This window comes from Alosa alosa, chromosome 17 (assembly GCF_017589495.1).
Source record: "Alosa alosa isolate M-15738 ecotype Scorff River chromosome 17, AALO_Geno_1.1, whole genome shotgun sequence".
Classification (NCBI taxonomy): domain Eukaryota; kingdom Metazoa; phylum Chordata; class Actinopteri; order Clupeiformes; family Clupeidae; genus Alosa; species Alosa alosa.
In genome coordinates this window covers 10,560,152-10,582,772 of record NC_063205.1, presented here as the reverse complement: position 1 = coordinate 10,582,772, position 22,621 = coordinate 10,560,152, and the positions used below count along the sequence as shown (strand labels likewise).

Sequence of the window (22,621 nt, the reverse complement as noted above, 5' to 3'; positions counted from 1 at the left end):
GCGTGAGACAGCTTCTGGCTGACCCAGCGCTGTTTGTGCTTAGGATCTTTCCCATAGTATTAAATTAGCAAATAGATTTTGCATAGTTATTAAGCACAGACTATAGCAGGTTAGTTACAAACTAAACTGCTGGTGGGTAACGGTCCGACGGAAGCCACCTTCATGAACTGCAAGTTCCTTTTTTTTTCAGGGACGGTTGCAGTCAAGTCGTGCAACCAGCCACACTAACTTTGCACAACAGGATACACAAACACACAAGCGTAGCGTAACTTCAGTACTTGAATGCCCAACAAAAACAATGGTTAGATTACTACTATAACACATGCTGCCTATGCCATATCATTATTTGTATGGTGGAAAAAGATAATGCTATAAAAGACACACACAGCAGAAGTTTACTAAGAGCACAGGTCAGGAAAGGGCTTTGAGACTAGAGCAACTAGAGACTTCCTGCTTCCTGCATGAACTGAAGTAAGTTATGTAGATGTCTAAACTGTATACAGGGTTACTTGCCTGTGCTACAAAAACAAATTTAGAACAAACTTTTATTAAAATTACTGACAACCTCTAAAACAGCATATATTACAGAGCATATATTATACATTTGGTTCAATTTGTATTAACAATCAGCTAGAAAAATGTACTATGAATTGAACATCACTGTTAAAAAAACATTTTAGGAAGTGGCATTGAGGTGTCAAATTAGAAAGAGTGGAAACAGCAACTTCTGTCATCAGTGTCCTAGTAGCATTGTGTAACAACAACAAGTACATCCTGTGACACTAAATGCCCAGTGGCCACTTCAGTGCTATGCCACTGTAAGCCTTTTTCTCAAACGGAGAGCCCTTTAACAAAGTTGGTTTAAAAGATCTTTGGCGCAGGATTGACATAGTTTCCATTTGGATCATACAGTAGAAGCCTGAAGCCAAGACATTGAGTTTTGCAACGTGTCACACATGCAGTTGAGATCTGCATTTCTGAAGCTCGATATCTTGCAGTGTCTTCCTCTATATGTGTGTGTGTGTGTGTGTGTGTATGTAATGTATCCTCTCAGTTACTTTGTGCAACCGTGAGTATATCTGGGAGAGAGTGTGGGTGATTTTGGGGTATTTTTACCCATATTTTACCATGGTCCTTTCTGTCTGAGATACCTTACTCTGTCCCATCAATGTGAGCTGGTGCATAGCATGCCAAGCTATAGCTGGTCTGCTACAGCACTGCATGCTCTATTCACACATTGTCTATTCACAGCGAATTGAGACTGCCATAGCGTGCCACTGCCGGTCTATTCAGAGCAGTCGTAGCCTAGCTCCATGGCACCGTTGGGCGTACCCGGGCTGTTGGGGAGGGGGCTCTCGGGAACCTCCCCCTTCACCGCCAGCCGGATCACCTGCAGCCAGCGTTGCCTCATCTCCTCGTTCTCAGCGGCGAAGCTGTGGGCGGACTTGGCGTGGCACAGACGAAAGCTGAACAGAGGGTCCCCAGGCCGGGGGCTGTCCTCCACGCTGTAGCCCACCAAAGGAATGGTGGAGTGGGCCTTCACATCCTACAACGCAAGGGCAGATTCAGTAGAGAGATGGAATAGGGCAATTCCATGTAAAACTGTCATGTCCATAACGCCAACTAGATGCCATGGTATTTGTATGATGCGAATGATTTGCAAAGGTTTTTCATGTAAGTTCTACAACCAAGAAGAGTGAATGCTCAAATTTCAAATAACCATCATTCACAGATATTGCTTTATGCAGTATTAACAGTGCTGGAAAGACACATTGTATCAGTATGGGTTTCCTTCATTGTCTTAACTATAATCTTTGAATTGATTGAACAAGAGGTGCTTTAACACAGTTCGTTTCTATTTCCCATTGTGCGACTCTGACGGTCATCCTCACAAACTGATGTGTAATGTCATAGTCTCATCAGGGGCTGAGCCTGGGCTATTCTGAGCCTTACCTGAGGGGCTCCGTACAGGTAGAGCACCAGCGCTTCTTTCTGGGGGATGATGCACCACACCCGCTGCCAGGGCTTGGCCTTCTCACTGTGATGCAGGAAGCCACATACCAGGCTGTTGCCTGAAAACTGAGCAGCCTCAATCTATAGAACAAACACACATTCAAGCATTAAAAAAGCATTACAAAATATTTTTTAATTGTCTACTGTTAAATTTAACTATTGTATTGATGTTATTTGTATGTCACTTTGGGCAAAAGTGTCTGCTAAATAGCATAACCATTCAAATGGTATATAGTGGACTGAGGTAGAATGGTGATTAACAGGTAACACACTGGCCTTTCTTTGCTTCCCCTTAGCTGAACCAATCTTAATAAAATTGCACTTCTTCAACTTAACCAAAAAACTTAGTTACACTGGTACGCTGTTATTCTTGTTCAACAAGTACTTTAGTGAACAATTTTGCCTGTGCAGCACCAAAAATATTTGTCAACACATACATACTGTACATATTTTTGTGCACCAAGTGTGCAGACACGAGTCCATAACAGCATAAACAGTATACTTTTGAGACACCCATGCGTATGTCCGTGATTACATTGTGCAAAGCCATGTCTGCATAAGGAGTATACTCAGAGATGGTTCACCAAGATCTTTATTATATTATACTACACTTGAGCTGTTAATGTTAGACCACTGATGGGGAGCAGGGTGTTACAGTAGATGCTCTCCTCTTACCTCCAGAATGCCCTTCTTCTTGCTATCGTTCCTCTTGTACTCAGTCTTCTCCTCTCCCTCCGTGCGCCCCGTCAGGACAAAGTAACAGTCTTTACACACCTTGTTCATCTTGTTACTGTCATACTCAAGAGGTGCCTTGTTGTCTGAGCACTTGGCACAAACCACCTACAACGAAAACAGTCATATTTGATCTAAACTGACACCGAACTACAGTAGGAGAGTCTGATGTCAGATCAGGTGTGTTTAAATGAAGATATATGCATGGAGTGGAGGACAAGGGGTTTGTTGGTTTTATTTTGAAGCTGAAAGAGTGTGTGTAGGGTATGCTGAGACGTACGTAGCCGCAGGCACGGCAGTGGTGTCTTCTGCGGGTCAGAACGTTGAAGGGCTCCTTGCATTTCATGCACATGGTCACCTCATTGTCACGGATCCAGCGTGGAGCACGTCTCCCCAGCTCCTCTTTCTGCACCATACATAGACAAACACACACACGCACACACACACATACGCACGCACACACATACACACTAAATATAGCTATGGACCCTTTCAACAAGGTAAACACAAACAATGCTTGAACATTCTATTTGGGCCCCAATCTACTTCCTCTGCATTAAGATAACATATGGAATGTTAAAACGGAAGCCTTGTGGAGCCAACTATGATGCTGATAATGGAACACTCTTGAAAGGGTCCATAGCCTTTATGTAACCAAGTTTCACAGGTGTTAAGATGGTCTACGTACCGACACCTCATCCTCATCCGCTTCTCGTTTCAGCGTTTCATTTTTCTGCTGAAATATCTCTATGGTCTGATTGAGGACCTAAAACCAACAGTTTCACTTTTAAGTACAAAGAGACAGAATTGTTGCACATTTCCATGAACATAGAGCAATTCAATGCTTTTATACCTTTATCCAGTCCTCTTTGTCTTGCTCTGACCTGAAATGATAAAAACAAGCTTTGAAGCTTGACAAACATCAAGAAAAACATTGAAGCCAGTCAAAAAGCAGTCGAAATCAGCAGGACTACAAACTGACCTGGCCTGCAACTCAAGAGTCCTCTCCTTGCCGGACACCTGGAAAGTGTGAGAGTGGCCCTCGTTTGAGGTCTCCACGACCTTCATGCCATCAACTCCGATTCGCGTGCGGACTGTGTATTTCTGCCCCACCAAGCTGAACTTGGGAGTGCAATACAGCAGCATGTTGTTGAACTGGGGAGGACAACAGGGGAAGGGAAAACACATTCTCTATGGGTCTGAGGGAACTGGGTCATAAGACACCACAACAAATCACACATCATAATCAAATCACCTTATTCCTCATAAAAAATAGTATCTCAGACTTCTCAATGCCTGCTGGAATAATGTTTGTGAGGGGGAAAAGTCATTAAAATGTACTACACTGTACATAAAAATGTGAGATGAGGGAGTTTCAAGGGTCCAGTATATGACTGATTTTATGATTAAAAAGAGCCGCAAGCTGTGAGGGAAAAAACAGAATAGACACAAATTCTTCAGAAAAAATAAAGAATAGACACAAATTCTTCAGAAAAATGTGACAGTAACTTGGACATTTCATGGTGTCAGACAGACTAAAAGATAGAAAGCCCAAAAACTAAGTTGATATTAACATTATTGTTTTTTTAGATACAAAGTCTCAGACAAAGACAAAGTAGTGTTTTCAGCACAGTGAAAATGAAAGCAACATTTACAGCAACAAACAGGTTAAATATGGAACCAAAGTTTCAATAGCTGCCTTCGCTTCCGTCTGACGCTTAATGTCTGCTTTAGATGCAGCACTGAGATTAGCAGAGGTCTAACCACTCTGCTTTGCACAACATTATTTATATGGACTGTCTTCATCTCACCTCACATCACATGACTGTCACAGCATTATCATATGCATGAAATAAAATGGAGTTAAAGAAATGCAGAAGTATCAGTTCTAACACATCATGAACACGGAGTAAGTATTTTTTCAGGACCTACTACTACTTGGCCTCTGTATACCATGTGGCTACTTTTGTCCTCACATATAAGGTAAATAAAAAACCATAACCAAACCAAAGCAGAACCAAAGCAGCTCTCACCAGATAAAGGTATCTCTCCATGGCTGAGGTGTTTCTGGCTGCCAGCTTAAGGATGTGTCCCTCCTTGATGAGCTCATTGGAGGCGTGCACGATGTCCTCCTCCCCACCCAGCATTTCATGGATCTCCATCAGCTTCTTGAGGTTCTCCTGAGAAAACAGATATTGAAGAGATCAAGATATCACAAGACCACTTCAGCTACATGGCATCATTGTGGGGGGGGGTGTCTTTATCTAATCAGCTTTGGTTATAAAAGACATAAAAGAGGCTCTTACCATCTTGCGAATGGCACTGTTGGAATGAGTGGCAGCCATGGAGATCATGTTCAGCGATTCTATAGGGTCAGTTTAATGGAGAAAATGTTAGCAAACAAGATCAACACAGAGAGCACAAAGAAACTTCAAGAGGGTGGCGAAATTCTGCGTCTCTTGACTTGTCTCACTTTCTGCATCTCTACGATCCGAATCGTCTTCCGGAAGTTTCTTCAGGTAGTCCTTCAGCAGCATCTCGTAACGTGGAACCCTCTGAACGGGCTCCAACATGTGGTGCTGCAGAGTGAGACTCCCACACTCCTGGAGACCCTGCAACAGTGCACAACGAGTGCACATCAATTCCACACACCTCCACACTCATCCTGTCTTTCTGCTTCTAGGAAGGGCACCTGTCATACCTGCACCTCCTGGAGAACCGCTCGAAATGCTGCCGAGCGCTCGGTCCACTGCTTAAGGAGCTCCATGGCGCTGTCAAAGTTCTTCACATACTCCGCGTACATCCTCAGGAAAGGAGCGTGCTGTTGAAGGATGTCACCAATTCGTGGAGTGGAAGCCCTGAGGATCACACACACACACGAACATAAGTAATGTGTAGAAACACACACAACAAACATCTTATACCCATTTTCTGATCACCAAGTAAGAGTCCCATAGGGGCAGACAGACAGACAGACAGACAGACAAAGACTGAAGCACAGAGAGCAGAGCTCACCATTGGCCCATGCGCTTCTCCAGGTCTGGCAACAGGAATTGGCTGTGGAAGGCGTATATGGAGCCCACATTGGAGAAGATGCTATTCACCACCTCTACTGGGAATGAGCCCTTTGTAGCTTCCTCAGTCAGCCTAGCACAGAATAACTGCACACGTGCAAGTCATAAAGCAGTGATGAGATGAAGCATGTCAGCATGTAACTACCAAAACAAACTAAAACTACACTTTCTCCCACAACTGGCACAAACAAACAAATAAACAAATCACATATACATTTTTACTATTTGCATTACTATCAGTTAACAAAGTGTGAATTACTGGTCCAGGAAATTCAGCTGCAACCAGAGAATATGGGTATGGGAATATGAGTATTTTAAAAATAGTGTATGAGGAGACTTAACATAAATAAAGAACACACACACACAACACATGCATGTAAGAGGGTAGGTACCAACCTTGTCCAGCAGGTGGAGCCGTGTAACATAGGCTTTCTCTGTGTGCAGGAGCTCATTGGCTATCTTATGCAGCTTCTGCTCTCTGGTTTCCTATGTGGGTGGGTGTGGAAACATTAGGGCCAGACAAATGTATTAGAGTGAGCAAGAGATAGAGAGAGAACGATAAAAAGAGAGTAACAGAGGAAGGGAGGGGAGAGAGAGAGAAAGAGTGAGGGAAAGAAAGAGAGAGAGAAAAAAGAAAGAAAGTCAGAAAGAAAGAAAGAGGTAAGCAGCAGCAAAACCAATGACATACTAATGACATACCCCAACAATAGATAAAAACACCACAAAAGCTAACTCCTAATTTTGTGCTGAGCCCTCAGTGAAAATGCTGTACAGTCTGCACAGCACCATAAAGTACAAACGGAGGTGTTGTGTCAGCTATTTTTAACTGTGAGTTCCTGTGAAATGCGAAAGGGCAAATGTGTGGTTTTCAACACCTCTAATAAACTAAACTAAATTAATTTGGGACACTTACAAAGAAGTATTCCTTGTAAAATTATAAGATTATGAACTCAACAAAAACGACTGAGATAATACTGTCTCTTAACAGCAGCCCAGTCAGACAAAAACAAAAAGACACAACACCCCAGAAAATAAATACAAAATAAAATAAAATAAAATAATAGTATAACATAACATTTGAACAACACATTGCATTCGACCAAGCATTTAACCAATTGGTAACCAGCGTGGTTGTGGAGTCTGACTCTGGGTCTACTCACTTTCATCTCGGGGGCTGGCTCCTCTCTGCAGGCCTGCTGCTGGTGGGCAGCCTGCTCCTGCTTTGGGCCGTTGGTGGCTGCTGTTGCTGCTGCTGCAGGAGCTGGTGGAGCTGGGACCTCCTCTCCGCTGGGCCTCTGCTTCTTCTGGCCCTCAGGAGCTTCCCCATTCACCAGGGCTGGGGCCCCTTTGACCAACGCTGCCGCCGCCACCGCTGCCTCCTGCGTCTCCTTCACCTCCTCCGCTTGCATTAGTGCGTCGTCGTAGTTGAGGTCGTCGTTGTCGTCGTTGCTGCCGGCCGGAGACTGGTGCGCATCCTGAGACTGGCCAGTTCCTGGCTGCGAGCGTCTCGGCGGGCTCTCCTCCGAGTCGGGGTCACCTCTGGCGTCCTCGCAGGGCTTCAGGGACGAGCCATTGGCGTTCAGGCTGTAAGTGGTGGCCAGAGAGAGAGAGAGAGAGAGAGAAAGAGAGAGAGAAAGGGAGACGAGCGGGCAGGAAAACAAAAGAGATCGTCAACAGTCAGTGCGGAGCGACACACAGACAAGAGCAGAGAGAGAAAGAGAAATGGCAGAAAACACAAACCACTAGAGGAAGTGAAACTGTGCTGAGCTGAGTGCAGCGAAGGGGTGTGTCTAGTGTGCAAGAGAGAGCGAGAAAAAGAGAGAGGGCGAGTGTGTGTGTGTGTGTGTGTGTGTGTGTGTGTGTGTGTGTGTGTGTGAGAGAGAGAGTGTGTGTGTGTGTGTGAGAGAGAGAGAGTGTGTGTGTGTCAGTGTATGTGAGTGTGTGTGTGTGTGTGTGTGTGTGTGTGTGTGTGTGTTCTGTCTGTGGACCAGTGCTACAGCAGTTCCCCAAGGACAGTCTTTGCCCTACTTCTGAATGGGCACACACCAGACGGACACATTAGTAAATGAGCAGACACACACAAGCATGCACACACACACACACACACACACACACACGCGCACGTGCACACACGCACACACCCAAACAGAGAGAGAGAGAGACGAATGTGCGCACACACACATTCACACCTGGTTTCCTCAAAGTGGCTGATGAGGTCTGACATATTGGTGAGTTTGGAGGGACTGGCCTCGTTGGTATCTTCCTCGACCTCCATCTTGGTGCCAGGGCTCCTTGTATCACTCTGCCAGGATTCGGTTTGGTTTTTCAGAGGTCTCCTTAGCCTCACTGGCACTGATGGCACTGCAAGTAAGAATACATATCAACATCACTGTTCTACAGCTCAACATGCCCTTCTACAGTATCTCCAAGTAACATTCTGAACAACAACCAGCACATTATTGAATTCCAAAATGATTTACATTCTTCTCTAGGATTCTGAGATTAGAAAGACTTTATTTGTCTGGCATTTGTATGTTTGAAATGTTTTGAGAGAGCAAACTGAATACTGCTGGACTGTGATGAATTAACTGAGGGAAATGCAGTTCTCATTTACTAAAACAATGCTGTCCTGTAGTGGTCATTATTACCGGATTAACAGATACTTCCAGAAGAGGGCGCAACATTTCCTCATGGCGTGTCACAACAGTTTTGACAAATGACTCAGTGTGCAATGAATGCAACTGGCCTCTGGTGTATTTCCTCAGTCAAAGCCACAACAGTAAACGTTTATCACATGGATCAATACATTACTTTTATCAATTGATTTGTGCAGTTTACTAATTGTACTGCGGTGCAACTCAGTATGTTGAAAAGAGAGAAACTAATATGTACAATGTAGTTTCATGATAAAGGGCTATATTTCTACATGACTTGACACATTAATCCCACTCATTCATGCTATTCTAGCACCCCTTAGTGGACATGTTGTGGTTTTGTAAAAGACATTTTGACCTGAGTAGCAAAAGTATAGTATTAGTAAAACTAAAATCAGATGACATGTTCAAGTCTCCATATAAAGAGGATTACTCTGCAGTTAAAGATACAAATTCTACTTAAAGATCTCATTAACAAATTTATAATGAGGTCAAACCATCAGGTCAAATAACTCTCATTCTCAAATAATTCTCATATTCTCACAGAATATAAATACAAATGTGTTTTTAAAATAAAAATGACTTTACTTAAAACCTACTCACACATCTTAGGTTCATCATTACTTTGCATATCATGACAGCCACAATAGCACAATATCACATAACACTAGTCAAATCAACTGAAGTACAACTGAACTGTCCAAAGACATAGTGTATAGGTCCATACAGTCAACATAAGGCATGAAATTGAACTATTTATGTTCACCCGTCATACCTGAACCTGTTCACTAGTTGACACTCGGCCAGATGAAACAGCAGTTATAACTTACATGTGTGCTGAGGAGCTCTTTAGGCATTATTACCTTGAGCTGTGAGCTGTGGGTGGCCACCTGTGAGGGTCCCCAATCCATCTAGAAATCCTCCATGGCTCCCAGTGGTGCAGCTATGGGGGGCGGCACAGGGGGCTCCACTGCTGGGACCTGTAGGACACGGTGATCACACAGAGTTAGACAAATCACTCAGCCTACACATACTGCACATTTAGAACTTAGAACACACTCTGAGCTATGTGCACATTTCCCTGCCTCTCATCGCACCTGCACATCCTCAGAGAGAGAGAGAGAGAGAGAGAGAGAGAGAGAGAGAATAGTGGCCTGAGGTTCACAATGTTCTCTATCTTGACTAATTCTTAAAAAAAGACTCACTGTATGAAATTCTAATTATCTCCCCCTTCAAGCTACACAGAGAAGCCCAACCACTTAGCTGGCAACAATGCAAAGCATGAATGCAATGACCTTTAGGGCGTGAAAGGAACCGAATCCAAGAATCAGACTGATCTTCAGCCGACTGTCTTTTTCGCTTCAGCTCATGCGCCTTTGTTCTGTAATTGTGACTGCCACAACACCTACACTACAATGTGAAACCAGAAGCAAGACATGCAAGCCCTGGCCCCTGGAGCGCGACCCAATACTTAAGCTCCGCAGTACCGTACAACAGCTTTAAACAGTGCTTCAAAGTGTGCTAACTAAGTGCATCTGAGCACATTTTTCCACTAACAGAATGTGAAATGGTCTATTTGTAGGCACACTGCATTCCTTTGTGGAGCCAGTGAGCCTTGCTCTCCAATCACCATCCCTTGATACAATGTCTTCTCTTAAACCTCAGCCTGGAGTATCGCTAAGGTTCACAGGCCCAGAGCAGTAAAAAGCCATTTAGTTCAGTGCATCTTGCTAGTCATTTATTGACAGAGCACTTCCTTAATCTCACTTCTGCAACTGAGTTACCATCTAAAAAAATGAGAAGTCCACTGGACAAAATTCTCTGCTGTAAAACACTATGAAGAGCCACAATTATTCACAGAAAATCCCCAGAAAATATAATGCATGATCATCGCAGCAGCATCTATAATAGTGGCATCTATTACAACAATTAGATAAATTACAAATAGACTTTTTGTAATATACAGCACTAATAACCACACTGATGTCAGACAAGTGGCTGTGTAGGAGTGGAAAAAGCTTCAACGTTTCAGCAGTGTTGTGTACTACTCTAAAACAATGTTAAGGTAGAGACAAGGGGAACCTTTAGAATCAGCTATCAGTTAAATCATACATCAAACACAACAAATACAGGGTCAGAAATGCACACGTTAAGCCATATCATAACCACACAACACAGACATGCATGTCACAGAAATATATCAAGGAACAAAAAGAAAGAAAAATGTTTAGAGACAGAATCAGCAGTGTTACCTTCATTTTGTATTAATTTCACACACACACAGACAGACAGACACACACACACACACCGTTCACAAGCCTTAACATAATACAAAACAAACAAACAAAAAGACACTAACCGGTGATTGTATGATTGGTCACTCTCAGTCACAAAGAAATAGCCACTAAAGAGTCTGCAGTCCTTTTGTGTGCTCTAGTCCAAAGCACTTACTCTAATCTACGCCACTTGACCTCAACCCTCCTCTACACTGATATTAACAGTTTAGTTCCCTTTTTACCCCCCCCCTTCCTCTCAGTATCTGTGTATGTCTGTGTTTGTTTGTGTGTGTGTGTGTGTGTATATACTGTATGTGTGTGTGTGTGTGTGTGTGTGTGTGTGTGTGTGTGTGCTCACTGCCAAGGGCAGGGACATCCCTCTCCATTTTCAAAAAAACTCCTGAAGACCAGGGGCCGTATTCACAAAGACTTTTATCTTACCACTAGGAGTACTCCTAAATCGCACTAAAAGATTTTAGCTAGGAGTTTTCTCTTAAAAGTTATTCACAAAGCCTTTCAGACCTAACCCTAGTAAGGAAAAATGACAACTCCTAAACTAAGAGTGAGCCTTCGTTGCTATGGATGACGTCATTACTCATGCACGAGCTTGACTGAAGTGACCACCTTGATTGGCTGACGATTGTAACGCGGGAATGATTCCAAACACCTCCCTTGCGATGATGAGTGACAGGTGACAGGTCTGAGAATGCGTGCGCTACACAGGTAGTGCGAAGGACGGAAGATGATGAATAAACTGAACTGAATAAAAAGGCCTAGCCTAAATAAATAAAGAGTAAGGCAAAACAAATAGCCTAGTAGCCTAATGAAACATGCGGATTGCGACGTGAAATGCCACAAAAAGGGTTTGTGAATAGGTCTTAGTGAGTTAGGAGTCCTCTCGACTTCTTTTAAGCTGTCCCAGACTTAGGTGCTACTTTTAGGTCTAAAATGCTTTGTGAATTACTTTTAGTGAAAAAAATTAGGAGTCCTAAAGTTAGGAGTGACACGCCCATTATTTTTAGGAGTTGCTCCTAAATTCGCCAGTTAGGAGCTACTTTTAGCCTTAAAATTCTTTGTGAATACGGCCCCAGCACTTTAGAGAACATCTCCTCTCATAGCACCACTTACAACAAGTCTTGCTGATCCTAGCACTTACCAGCCGTCTTGAACTGACACTCAACTGTTTATAAACAGCACTCACTGATGCACTTATTCTTACTGTACTCTACCATTTTTAAATTGTCCTAAAATTGTTGAGAGAATTGCTTTAAAACTTAACTGTTACCATGTTGTTAGTCGCTTTAGTTAAAAATGCGTCAGCCAAATGTAATGTAATGTAATGTACTCATTTCCTGGGTAAGTAGTGCTCAAATATAGACATTAAGTAAATAAAGGAAAGCAATAAAGTCATAGACATAATTATACATCTTATGTTCTTTCTTACATATCTGATGCACAACGACTACTAGTTCCTATTATGCAGGTCAGCGGTGGTTAAAACCCAACCGTTTCAAAGTGCAAAACACATCCATAGCTTTCAAACTAAAGTTCTGTTCAACTGATTCAACGGCAGTATTATCTAAAGAGAAAGCAGGCACTTTTTTTTTTCATTTCACTGGTAGGACTTCAGCCACCATTGACGTGAACGATAGAGCCATTATTTCTAGAACAGGATGTTGCATCGGCTATTACTGACACAGAGGAAACTTTAATAGCCTAGTGTGAAATGTAAATGGTGCCTGTGCCCACTGAGTTTGAGGGTTTGAGGGGAAGTTCATTCAGACGAAATCAATCAAGAGCTGATTTGCAATAGGGCTGCAAGATTTGGGAAAATATCTACCGGTAATTGTGATTTTTCTGACAGATATTGCGAATATCAATGAATTGATGAATTGATGTCTCTCTAATTTGTGCCACCCCTGATTGGTGAGCACGCCCGGAGCACAAGAAGCACCCCTGATGACTGTGAAGCTCACCAATCAAAATGTATTTGCCTCTCACGCACACACATCCACCAACCAGAAGAGGCACAGTCAAGGATGATGAAATGGATAAAAAGTAAAACATGTGACAAAATGAACTGTGGCCGATTATTTGTAGTGTTTGCGATTAGGTAACTGCATTGGTGTGATTACGACTGCGTTAATTGTGCAGCCCTAAGTTATTTACATACTATGTGAAAGGTTAAAAAAAGGTAGAAAACAATTATTGTGGTCATTATGATGCCTCTAATATAGAAATAACTTTTATATAACCAATTAAGCATTTGTATAAGATCTTGAGGAAATGGTGACAATTTAAAGCTACTATGTGTAGGTGGTGGCAAAAAGCATAAATGGAATATAGCCTACTATTCAAAGCGGTATGGCGTTGCTATTCAGCAACCTCACCACTAGATGCTATAGCTTTATAGAGTAACAACAGTTTCTCATGTGTATTACAACCATTACCTATGTAGAAGTCAGTGTCTGACAAAATATTTTTGAAAGATGATCTGGGAATAGTTATACTTGCAGTAAAACCAAACAGCTGACTCTTGTGATTCAAAGATCATGGAGGAACAGGCCCCAATGGTGCCCCACACCCAGAATGAGTCTGTACTGGTATCTGCATAAAATTAATTTTCAGAATTTACAGATCTCATGTCAACTTTTCTGCAACACCAACAGGGTCAGCAAAAATCCAGAGGGACAGGTTTGAGGACATTCTGTTTGAGATGCTCAACTGTACGCAGATGTTGTGGCACTGTTGAAATGTTGTGGATGACCCCACTGGGGTAATTTGCTCCACCATGAAAACCACACATGTTGAGTGTACTTTTGAAACCAATTCAATGTTCCAGTTTGATAGATTGACACAGACACTGCACACTTGGGGAAAGGGATTGAACAGAGGCCCTGAAGTTTAGAAAATCAGAATGTGTAGCCTCAGGCCAGTGTTTCACTGAGTGGCTCTTTAAATGGCCTAGATTCTCTGAGCTTAAAATACAAAACAAAGTGTCTCACTGAAATGTCACTCCAATTAAACATGACTCAGATCTATCCATTTCCAAATTACAACCAAAGTGATCTTTGGATAAAACCTGGCTAATTTGTGGAAGCAGTATAGCCACAGTTTCTGGAGCAATCCTTTAAAATAAGTAGCTTATCAATCATTATCAGCATATGATGAGCTTGACCGATTACTGTACCACTCTGTTTGGACAGATAGGGGATTCAGTCAGTCCTAATCATAAGCAGTAACAAAGGGTAACGCAGTACCATCGGGGCGCCTCTAGCCGCACAATTACAGAACGCTAAGGCTATTAAATTCAGTGCCATGACACCCAAATACAAGCACGCTTTTGTGTTCCTCTTAACAGTGCTACAATATTAGCCTACTTTAATATTCTCGCCCAGAGATTGCAGTTTTCTATATATATTGTGTGCGTCTAAAGCTAAGCAATAAACCTTTAAATTCGTTTGTCTTATGGACTGGATAGTGTCACAAGGTCTATACACAACCTTCTTCATGACATGCGATCATTCATGAGGTTTGGCATCAATACTTTTCTATTCGCAAGAAGGCTATTTGCTCACCTGTACAAAATACTGAGTGTGTTTAAGCACAAAATACTGGTGCTATGCTATAGCCTCACCATTTAGTCGCCGCCTCCTGAGTGCCATCCGTCTGAAATCTTCCCCATCCTGCAAACTTTTCCCAGACGGCTTCTCCATGTTGTCAAACATTGCGAAGTGATTCACACCTCTAGGTAGGTAAGCAATAAGCCGTAGTCTATTAGAGTGTTTTCCCCTACTTTAGCCTAGAACCAACGTCAATAGCCCATTCCAAACGTAAATATCGAAGTGTCACCACGAACGCCTGCAGATCCTGAGATTAACTAGGAGAGGTAACTACCGCCCATTCCAATTTCACACCCCACGCCTCCGTTCATTGTACATCATAGAGTAGGCTATAACGAGACATTTTACTCGATAATAGCCTATGGAACAGGTAGCAAACATCGTTCAACATTACTCTTACTTAGGGGGTGGGCTAAAATACACTACCAGTCAAAATTTTGGAGACACAAATTTCCATTCCACTCCATTATAGAGAATACCAGCTCATTTGCATTGTTTTTTTTTAATCAGGGCAGCAGTTTTCAGATTACATTATGTGCTTTAATTGCAAAAGGGTTCTATGTTTTCTCAGTTAGCCTTTTAAAATTATATCAGATTACTAAACAGAATGTGCATTTGCAACATTGGATGAATGGTTGCTGGCAATGTAGAGCCATTTCTTTCTACAACAGTGGAATTCGCGGTTTCCTGTTGTTTTCTATGGTTCGGCAGCGGTACAGTGGCGTAAAGGGGGGTTCACATTGCGGCAGTGTTGTAGCCTAGAAATCTAGACGCACCCTAGCGGCAGCAAATTACATTTGCTTCCAGTGCTAGTCTAGCAACTCTCCGTTGGCTTGTGAGCTCGAAAAATTAAACTTCTATCAGGCCAATCAAATCGTTTATAGAGTCGTTAGACGGGCTTAATATAGCCTAATGATTGATGGCAGAGTTGCAACCATTTGGCTTGAATTCCCTGCTACTTGAAAACAAAGAAGATGGATGTTGCTGTTGGCTAACAGTGTGACGCGAGTTAAGCTTGTTTTAAGTTGGCAAAAGTTTGAACTAGCCAACTAGCTCCACTGGTTGAAAACGCATGGGACTCAGCGCTGTCCTATTGCGTGCAAAGGGAATTTGAAAGTCAACCGATTATCCCGCCCCTCGGACTGAGCACTGCGAACAGTGAGTGCCCAGACCCTACATTTTATTGTGGGTCTGGCTTGTCAGGCTAGCAGTGCTGCGCTATGAAATCCATTATTTTCGATGGCTTGCGCGCAAGAAGTGGCCTGCAAAGCGTAGTGCAAGCAGGCCTATTCACACCAAGAACATAAAGATAACGATAAAAGCATTCACACCGAACAACGATAAACAAAGTCTCTCCTTGTGTTAAAGGCGCTCTAAGTGATGCTGGGTAACGTCACTTCTGTTGACATTCAAACGAAACAGAGAGCTAGCTCGCTACTTTCTCCCCCTCTCTCCCGTGCAATTGAAACTCCCCTAAAGAGCATCTCGTCTGTGATTTGCTGGAACAGTTTGTTATGTTTTTATGGGCTAGGTTTGCCCAGGTTGTTTTTGTTGCCGTTTCGGAGCCTGGGCTGTCCACAGAGATCGCGTTTTTTACAGTGTATTCAGGACACAGGCAGCTAGCGGATGGTGAGGTGATGTTTGCTGTAAGTGACAAAAAATGTTTTAGCCTAAAAAACGTGTGGCATCGCTTAGAGCACCTTTTGAATGTGATGTTAAAATTCGATTAGTTCTGATTGTCTATTAGCTTTTTATCGTTCTGAAAATCTCTCTGAAAGCGATCCCCAAAAATATCGTTCTTCATGTCGTTATCGTTATAGTTTATGTGTGAACGTCTCATTCACATTAACGAGAACGATATTTATTTATAGTTATCGCTATCGTTCTTGCTGTGAATGGGCCTTTAGGCGTGTGTGTCAGTTGTGTGGCGGTTGCGTGGCGTTTTCTATGTCTTTGCTTACCAGAAGCGTGTCTGATGCGGTGCTGCGGCAGCCTCTCTGCCAATTAAAACGTCTCTTTTTCCTCACATCATTTTTTTTCTTCACTCTTTTGAATGGAAACGCTTCCATGAAAAATAGACGTGAGTCCTATTCCTAGCATGCACGCGTTTACTGCGCAGCTCGAGCGGCGCCTGAGATGTGCGTGTCACGCAGGCGGTGTACAAGCTTCTAACCTGTTAACATGGGAGCCTAAATAAAAACCGACACGCCACGCAGCTGATACGCTCACGCCATGCACCCGGTGTTAAATGGGCCTTAGCCGCTCTTGCGTCTGCTGCGGTGCAACCTAGAGCAGCCTAGTGGCGCAGCACATGCTGTGTACAATGTGAACCCGGCTAGCGTTGAACAAACTGAGCGTTGAACTTAGTTCAACTTTCAAAGCGCAACGTGAGAGAAGCCTATTTTAATTGCCAGTCAAGGTAAACTGTTTGTGTTAATTAAAGCGTAACTCTCACAAAAATACATCCTACGGTGTTTTTGTGAATGTACCTGAGTCAAACTTAAGTTTAAAAGCACAATTACGTCCGAAGCGCCACTTTTAAGCTTGTCCGCGTTGTCATTTTCGGGTGAAATTACATTTTGAATTGGAATCCTGGCAGCACTACTATTTTGATACATGATCGCGCTATTTTTAAAACACTAAGAAGGCTCACAATGAAACTGTGATCAAAGTATCATCAGTGTCTCTACACTGCACTATAATGGTGCTGCCACTACTAATGCACTATAATGGCACTGCTTCTACATTGCACATATCTGTATGTTGTTCATACATTCTTCATAGACATATTTATTCTGCTCTTAGACAGTGGTAAAAAAGTGGACAGACAGTACACAAACATGGAGAGGGTGGAGAGGCAGACAGACTATGCGGAGAAGTCTATCTCTCCTCTTCTCTTAAGTGAAGCATTGAACAGTTCAATGGCCCTGGGGACAAATGACTTCCTCAGTCTGTCTGTTGTCTGTCTATCCTATCCTATTATAATCCTATACAATCATTCAGTAGACCTAATCAATTAAGCTACGTAGTTGAACACCATTTGGTACAATTGGTACATTGAACAATTGGGAAGCCAATAATTATGGAATGATTAATATGTTCTATTATTTTAAAAGTAACAGAAAACAAGTAAAGGTAGGAACCAAGTGGTACAAACCCACCCATGCTCTAAACCAATGGAGAAGATTTAGGGACCAAACACTGAAAAGAAATCTCTGCATTTACTTGATTTTATCATGTACATCTGTTGCACATTAATGTCTAGAATTAGTCCAGCATCTTTCAGTTTACACAACTCATGCTGTGATTAACAAATTTGATCAAGTAATTCCAATAAAATTGTCGAAGTTTACATGAAATATTCATGTGATTTCAACATCATTGTGTTATACAGGTGGCATGTTTCTTATGTTTCTTAATCAGTCATGGGTGTGTTTTAGGCGTAACATCCTTTAAACATCCTCGTGACAGTGCGTCTTCAGCTGTGCTTCAAATGCGCCTTTCACTAAAGACCAGGTTTTTTTTGGTCAGTGGCGTAATGCTTTTTAGATAGTGTAAGATAGCGATTTTTAGATAATGCGCCAGACCCCACCTTAGGTTGTTAATTGCCACACCCCACAAGAGACGGGGGCATGATGAGAATAGCGCTTTTGACCATCATAATAGAGCCCAATGGGTGCTATCGTGCACCCGGTCCAAGGTGTGACGCAAGGCTTATTCTTATCTTACACTCAATAGAGTGAGGAATTTTTTGCCATGCGCATGACAATTAACATCGGTATCTTACACCCAGGGGTGTAGCACAAGGTCCTGGGCCCTATGCATAGGCAGTCCTGATGGGCACCCATGTCCCCCCTCATGAATATATTCCAGACTTTTCAAGGGCCCTCTCCCCCTTTGGGGCCCTGGTAATCAATCCCACTTTCAGCCCCAGTTCGACACCCCTGCTTACATCCTCTAAATATCATTACACCACTGACCAAGAAAAATCTGGTCTACAGCGAAAGGCGCATATAAAACACAGCTGTAGACACACATGGTAACTCGTTGTCAGTCAATAGTGAAAGTAATTAACTGTGTAGAACTGTTTTCTGTCATTGACTATGAGACCACGGTGAAGATAGTTTCACTTTGCCTATGAGATTTAAATAATAGGCGAGTGCAGGTGCATGTAGGCTAGTCACAAACAGGTTTTAGTAAAGCAAGATTTAGTGGAATCCCTGTGTTCCATACACAGACGTCTTGCGTGCAAGCAGATTCAAGCAAATTTAGACAAGGTGAACTTCTCCCCACTGTGGAATGTAGAAATGGAATTCAAACACACCCAACAATCTGTTCTGTCATCGTTGTTGTTTGGGAGTGGTTGTTAAGGGCTGCTTGCATCTCGTCACGGTGCATCTTTAGCTGTGCTATCGCTACAGACCAGGTTTTTCTTGGTCAGTGGCGTAAGGGTTTTTAGAGGGTGTAAGGTAGCGATTTGCACCATGGATCATATGCGGCAGCCCACACCTCATGTTGTTAAATGGTGCTGTAGTAGTATGCAAACACTGCTCACCACCCTGGATGCAAAAGGTATAATACAAAAGTTCAACACTTAGTGAACTGGGTGTATAAGGCGGTTTCACCATCTTAAGACCATTGATCTAAAACTGTATTGCTGCATGTTGATTTTCCAACAAGAGGAGATAACATCCTGGACCTGGTACACACAAAGGAGCATACAAAGCCACCCCCCCCCCCATTGGACTTTCAGACCATATCCCTATGTATAAAAGCGAACAAATGAGCGGGCCAGCCTCGATGCTCTTCAAGATTGACACAACAGACTGGGAAATGTTTTAAGCAGGCAGGGACAGACATAGAGAGGAGAAATGTCCTCTTACATGTTAGATTTGACCCACACAAAAGCTTTTCGGAAACTGGAAGCCATGGCTGACAGGGGGTTTAGGTGGTTGAATCAACCTGTTTCAAGGAAGCAAAAAAGGAATACCTAAATGGAACTCACAAAGCCTATGGCAGGGCCACGGCCCTGAGCAACATCCCTCTGGATGCAGCCCTGTGGTGAAGAGGACATAACCCGTAAAGGCAAAGGTTCAGGTCGGCGCTGAAGGACTCACTGGGTCTTCACAGACATATAATAAGACTTCAAAGCTGCCACCATCATGCGAAGAAAACTGCTCCATCCTGCTTTTGACTACGCCCTGTGGCACTGACACCCACCAGTGCTTTGGCGGCTTGTCATGTCACATATCAAAGCCATTCTCCCCCACCTGGACCCCTTCCAGTTTGCAATAGGGCCAATGTATTAACTGGCTACTGGACTTCCCTCTGTCAGAGGCCCCAAGTAATGCGTGTTGGGGGCAGCATCACACTATGCAACCTACAGCAACAATCACAAAACCTATGGACTTTCAGGTCACACCCAACACCTGCCACTGAAAAGCACCAAATTCCTGGGGGTGCACATACTTGAATGAGGCCATCATGACCAAATGGGCTGGGACAGCCATTGTGAGTGATGCTCTAAGTCATGATATGCATGGACAGCATACTAATGAGGAGGGTGGGACAAGTCTCAAGTCATGATAGATCACATTCTGAGGGTATAAGCTTTCAGAAAAAAATATGGTTCGGGTTAAATCAGTTTTCCCTTGATGGTACAGTCCAAAATATATTAGGTGAACACCTTTTTCACCTAAATCCACAAAATCCCATTCATTTCAGGCTGTAGAAATCTTCAGCTGTGAGTTTGGAAAGCCCATCACACAGTGTTGTTATGTGGGGGCAGGTGGTGGGTAAAAAAGTATTGCCGTAGAAAATCTCAAAAAATATCTGCACACTAGCTCCCCTTTTACTTTTTTATTTGAAGTATCACTAGAAGTTACATTTCAAGCCTCACACTATTAATCAGACTGATCAGCATCAGCATCTATGACATAAATAAAAACCTAAAACAACAACATTGCACTTCAGTAAGATAAGGTTATTCACTAATTGGACTTAACATGTTGATTGTCAGCCATAGCCTTGTATGAGGCAAATAATTAGACCTTAACCTTTGACCCCATGACCTTGAATACCTATCAGTTAATCTGGACTTTAATGAATAACTGTGCTTTAATGAAGATCCATCAATCTGCTTAGGAGGTCCAGGGCAAACATTGTATTTGTGCATTTTGCCCTTATAGTGAGTAAGATACCAGGTTTGATGTGGATCTTTCCATCAGCATAGTAGATATTAGCTAATATCCATATGTGCTAGTGTCACCGGTGAACCAAACCAGTGTATATTTGGAACCCCGGGCCACAACAACACAAAACACTGAAGCGAGTTTTTAAGATAAAAATATTTCTAATTTATTACAATGTAAACAATAATAAATTCATTAAATATTCAATGATAAAAGTAGAATTGAAATAGCAAGGAAGTAATAAATAGCTAGTAGCTAGAGCTGCAGCAATTTAGGAGAAAGTCTGCTCCAGGGCCACCAGGGGTTGCTCAGTCCACAATAAAGCTTGCACACAGTCCAGATCCGCCTCCAAGGCCCGCGATCCACTCTGGAACTTCCGGGTCGTTCAGCAAGCCAATGTCTTCTTCTCGTTGCTGGCAGGAGAACAGAACAGGATAATAAACCAGAGACCGCGGGATTATTCAAACTTCAGACGCATTCACACAGATAAAAATCTTACGGCCCTTCCAGTAGGGAATGCAGTCGTGCAGTAATGATTCTCGGTAGCCAAGGGAACCGCAGCACAGGAGCGATGGCAGGCAGGTGGCAGCAGGTTCAACCGGAGGAGGCAAACGGCGTGGCATAGGAGGTAGCGTGCTCAAGGGAGAGGCGTCTTGGATCCGACGCTGGTGGGGAGTAGTGACAAGGCAGCCATTCGATCGCCGGAGCGCCGTGAGTCTACATCTATGGCTTTTTTATGGGGAGGGGAATTAGTGCTTTAGCCAATGGCTGGCTAATGGAATCATTAGTAGGGATAGACATCAGGTGTGTGTTTACATGACATCTCGACACACGTGAAGCACAGCAAACAATAACAAGCTTACTAGAGATCTACGTAGTGATCAAACAGTGCAAATACACACAACTAGGGCACTTGAAATGATACATCAAAATAGTGCATAAATAAACAAAACAATTAGCAAGCTAACACAAAACCTTTTGACACTCCCCCCCTCTGTTTTGGTGGTCATCTCGAGCACCTTAATAGCCAAAGGACTAACCCCTGTATCCCATGTGCATTGTGGCCACTCGACTCCCATTAACCACCCCAGAAGACGTTCAGTCTTACCTCAACATAATGTTCTTTGACTCCCCCTCCCCTGTTTTGGTGGTCGTCCCAAACACCTTGACAGCTAAGGACCTACTCCCTATACCTTGTTGGCAATGTGCCTTTGGACTCACGCTGGGAGCGCCGGGGGTCTGTCTTTCCTCACCCTGGGGTGCGATAGATGCAGTGGAAGGCCCGGGTTGATTGGAACCCAGAGGCTCTGGTGCTTGGACTGTTCTTGACCGTACATAGGATGACTCAAGTGATCTAACGGGTTGGGCTCAGGGGGCTGGGCAGTGGGGGCTCCCTCTTTGGGTGCTGGTCCTGGTTGCCAGGTCCAGGGGCGCAGATTGTTACGATGGATTGTCTTTTCCCGGTCCTGGCCGCCCTTCCGGGCGTACCTTATAGACTGGGTGACCTGGTTGAACCTGGGCAACTATGACGAAGGGTGCTGGTTGCCAGTGGGGGGCCAGTTTTTCTTGAAAACGTCTTTGAAAGTTTCTCACCAGCACCCTTTCACCTGGTAACAGGGGTACCGCTCGACTCCTGCGGTCGTAACGCAGTTTGTCTTGCTCATGCCGTCTCTGGCTATGGGACTGGGCCCGGTGGAAAGCATTAGTCAATATTCTGTGGTGGGCATAAACCCAGTCATTTAAGTCATATTTAGGCTGCTGTGGTGCTGTTCCCATGGCTATGTCCACTGGTAGCCTTGCGTGTCTGCCATACATGATGAAGTATGGAGTCATACCTGTGCTGGCGTGGACGGTGGTGTTATATGCCAAGAGGAGTGCAGATGATCCGGCCAATGGGCCTTTTCTCGTTCCTCCAGGGAGCCTAAAAGAGACAGCAACGTTTGATTGAACCGTTCGCATGACCCATTACCCTGCGGGTGGTAAGGGGTCGTGCGAAGCTTTATACAGCCATATAGTTGGCAGAGGTGGTCCATTAATGAGGATTCGAAAGCTGCCCCC

At 43.4% G+C, this 22,621-nt stretch overlaps 2 protein-coding genes across 3 annotated transcripts in view; both read right to left on the bottom strand.

Annotated features, from left to right (window-relative positions):
• Positions 1–527: 527 nt before the first annotated feature.
• fgd4b (FYVE, RhoGEF and PH domain containing 4b) lies at positions 528–14,640 on the bottom strand. 2 transcript variants are annotated; one of them, XM_048267368.1, is made up of 17 exons: positions 14,387–14,640; positions 9,337–9,453; positions 8,009–8,180; positions 6,980–7,403; positions 6,216–6,305; positions 5,761–5,906; positions 5,447–5,603; positions 5,219–5,357; positions 5,052–5,110; positions 4,779–4,925; positions 3,728–3,900; positions 3,599–3,629; positions 3,434–3,511; positions 3,026–3,151; positions 2,689–2,853; positions 1,954–2,094; positions 528–1,546 (listed from the first exon to the last, which is right to left on the bottom strand). In XM_048267368.1, exons 1-17 carry the CDS (start codon positions 14,475–14,477, stop codon positions 1,286–1,288), a joined length of 2,517 nt encoding a protein of 838 aa, XP_048123325.1. In that variant the 5' UTR covers positions 14,478–14,640; the 3' UTR covers positions 528–1,285. The 2 variants fall into 2 exon arrangements, with proteins under 2 accessions (XP_048123325.1, XP_048123326.1); XM_048267369.1 differs by lacking the exon at positions 14,387–14,640 and adding an exon at positions 10,833–10,917.
• LOC125310189 (protein bicaudal D homolog 1-like) overlaps positions 9,345–22,621 on the bottom strand; it is a 60,010-nt gene continuing 46,733 nt past the window's right edge. The window contains exon 9 of the mRNA XM_048267367.1: positions 9,345–9,453. The gene's annotated coding sequence lies outside the window, so the exon portion shown is untranslated. The remainder of the gene's footprint in view (positions 9,454–22,621) is intronic.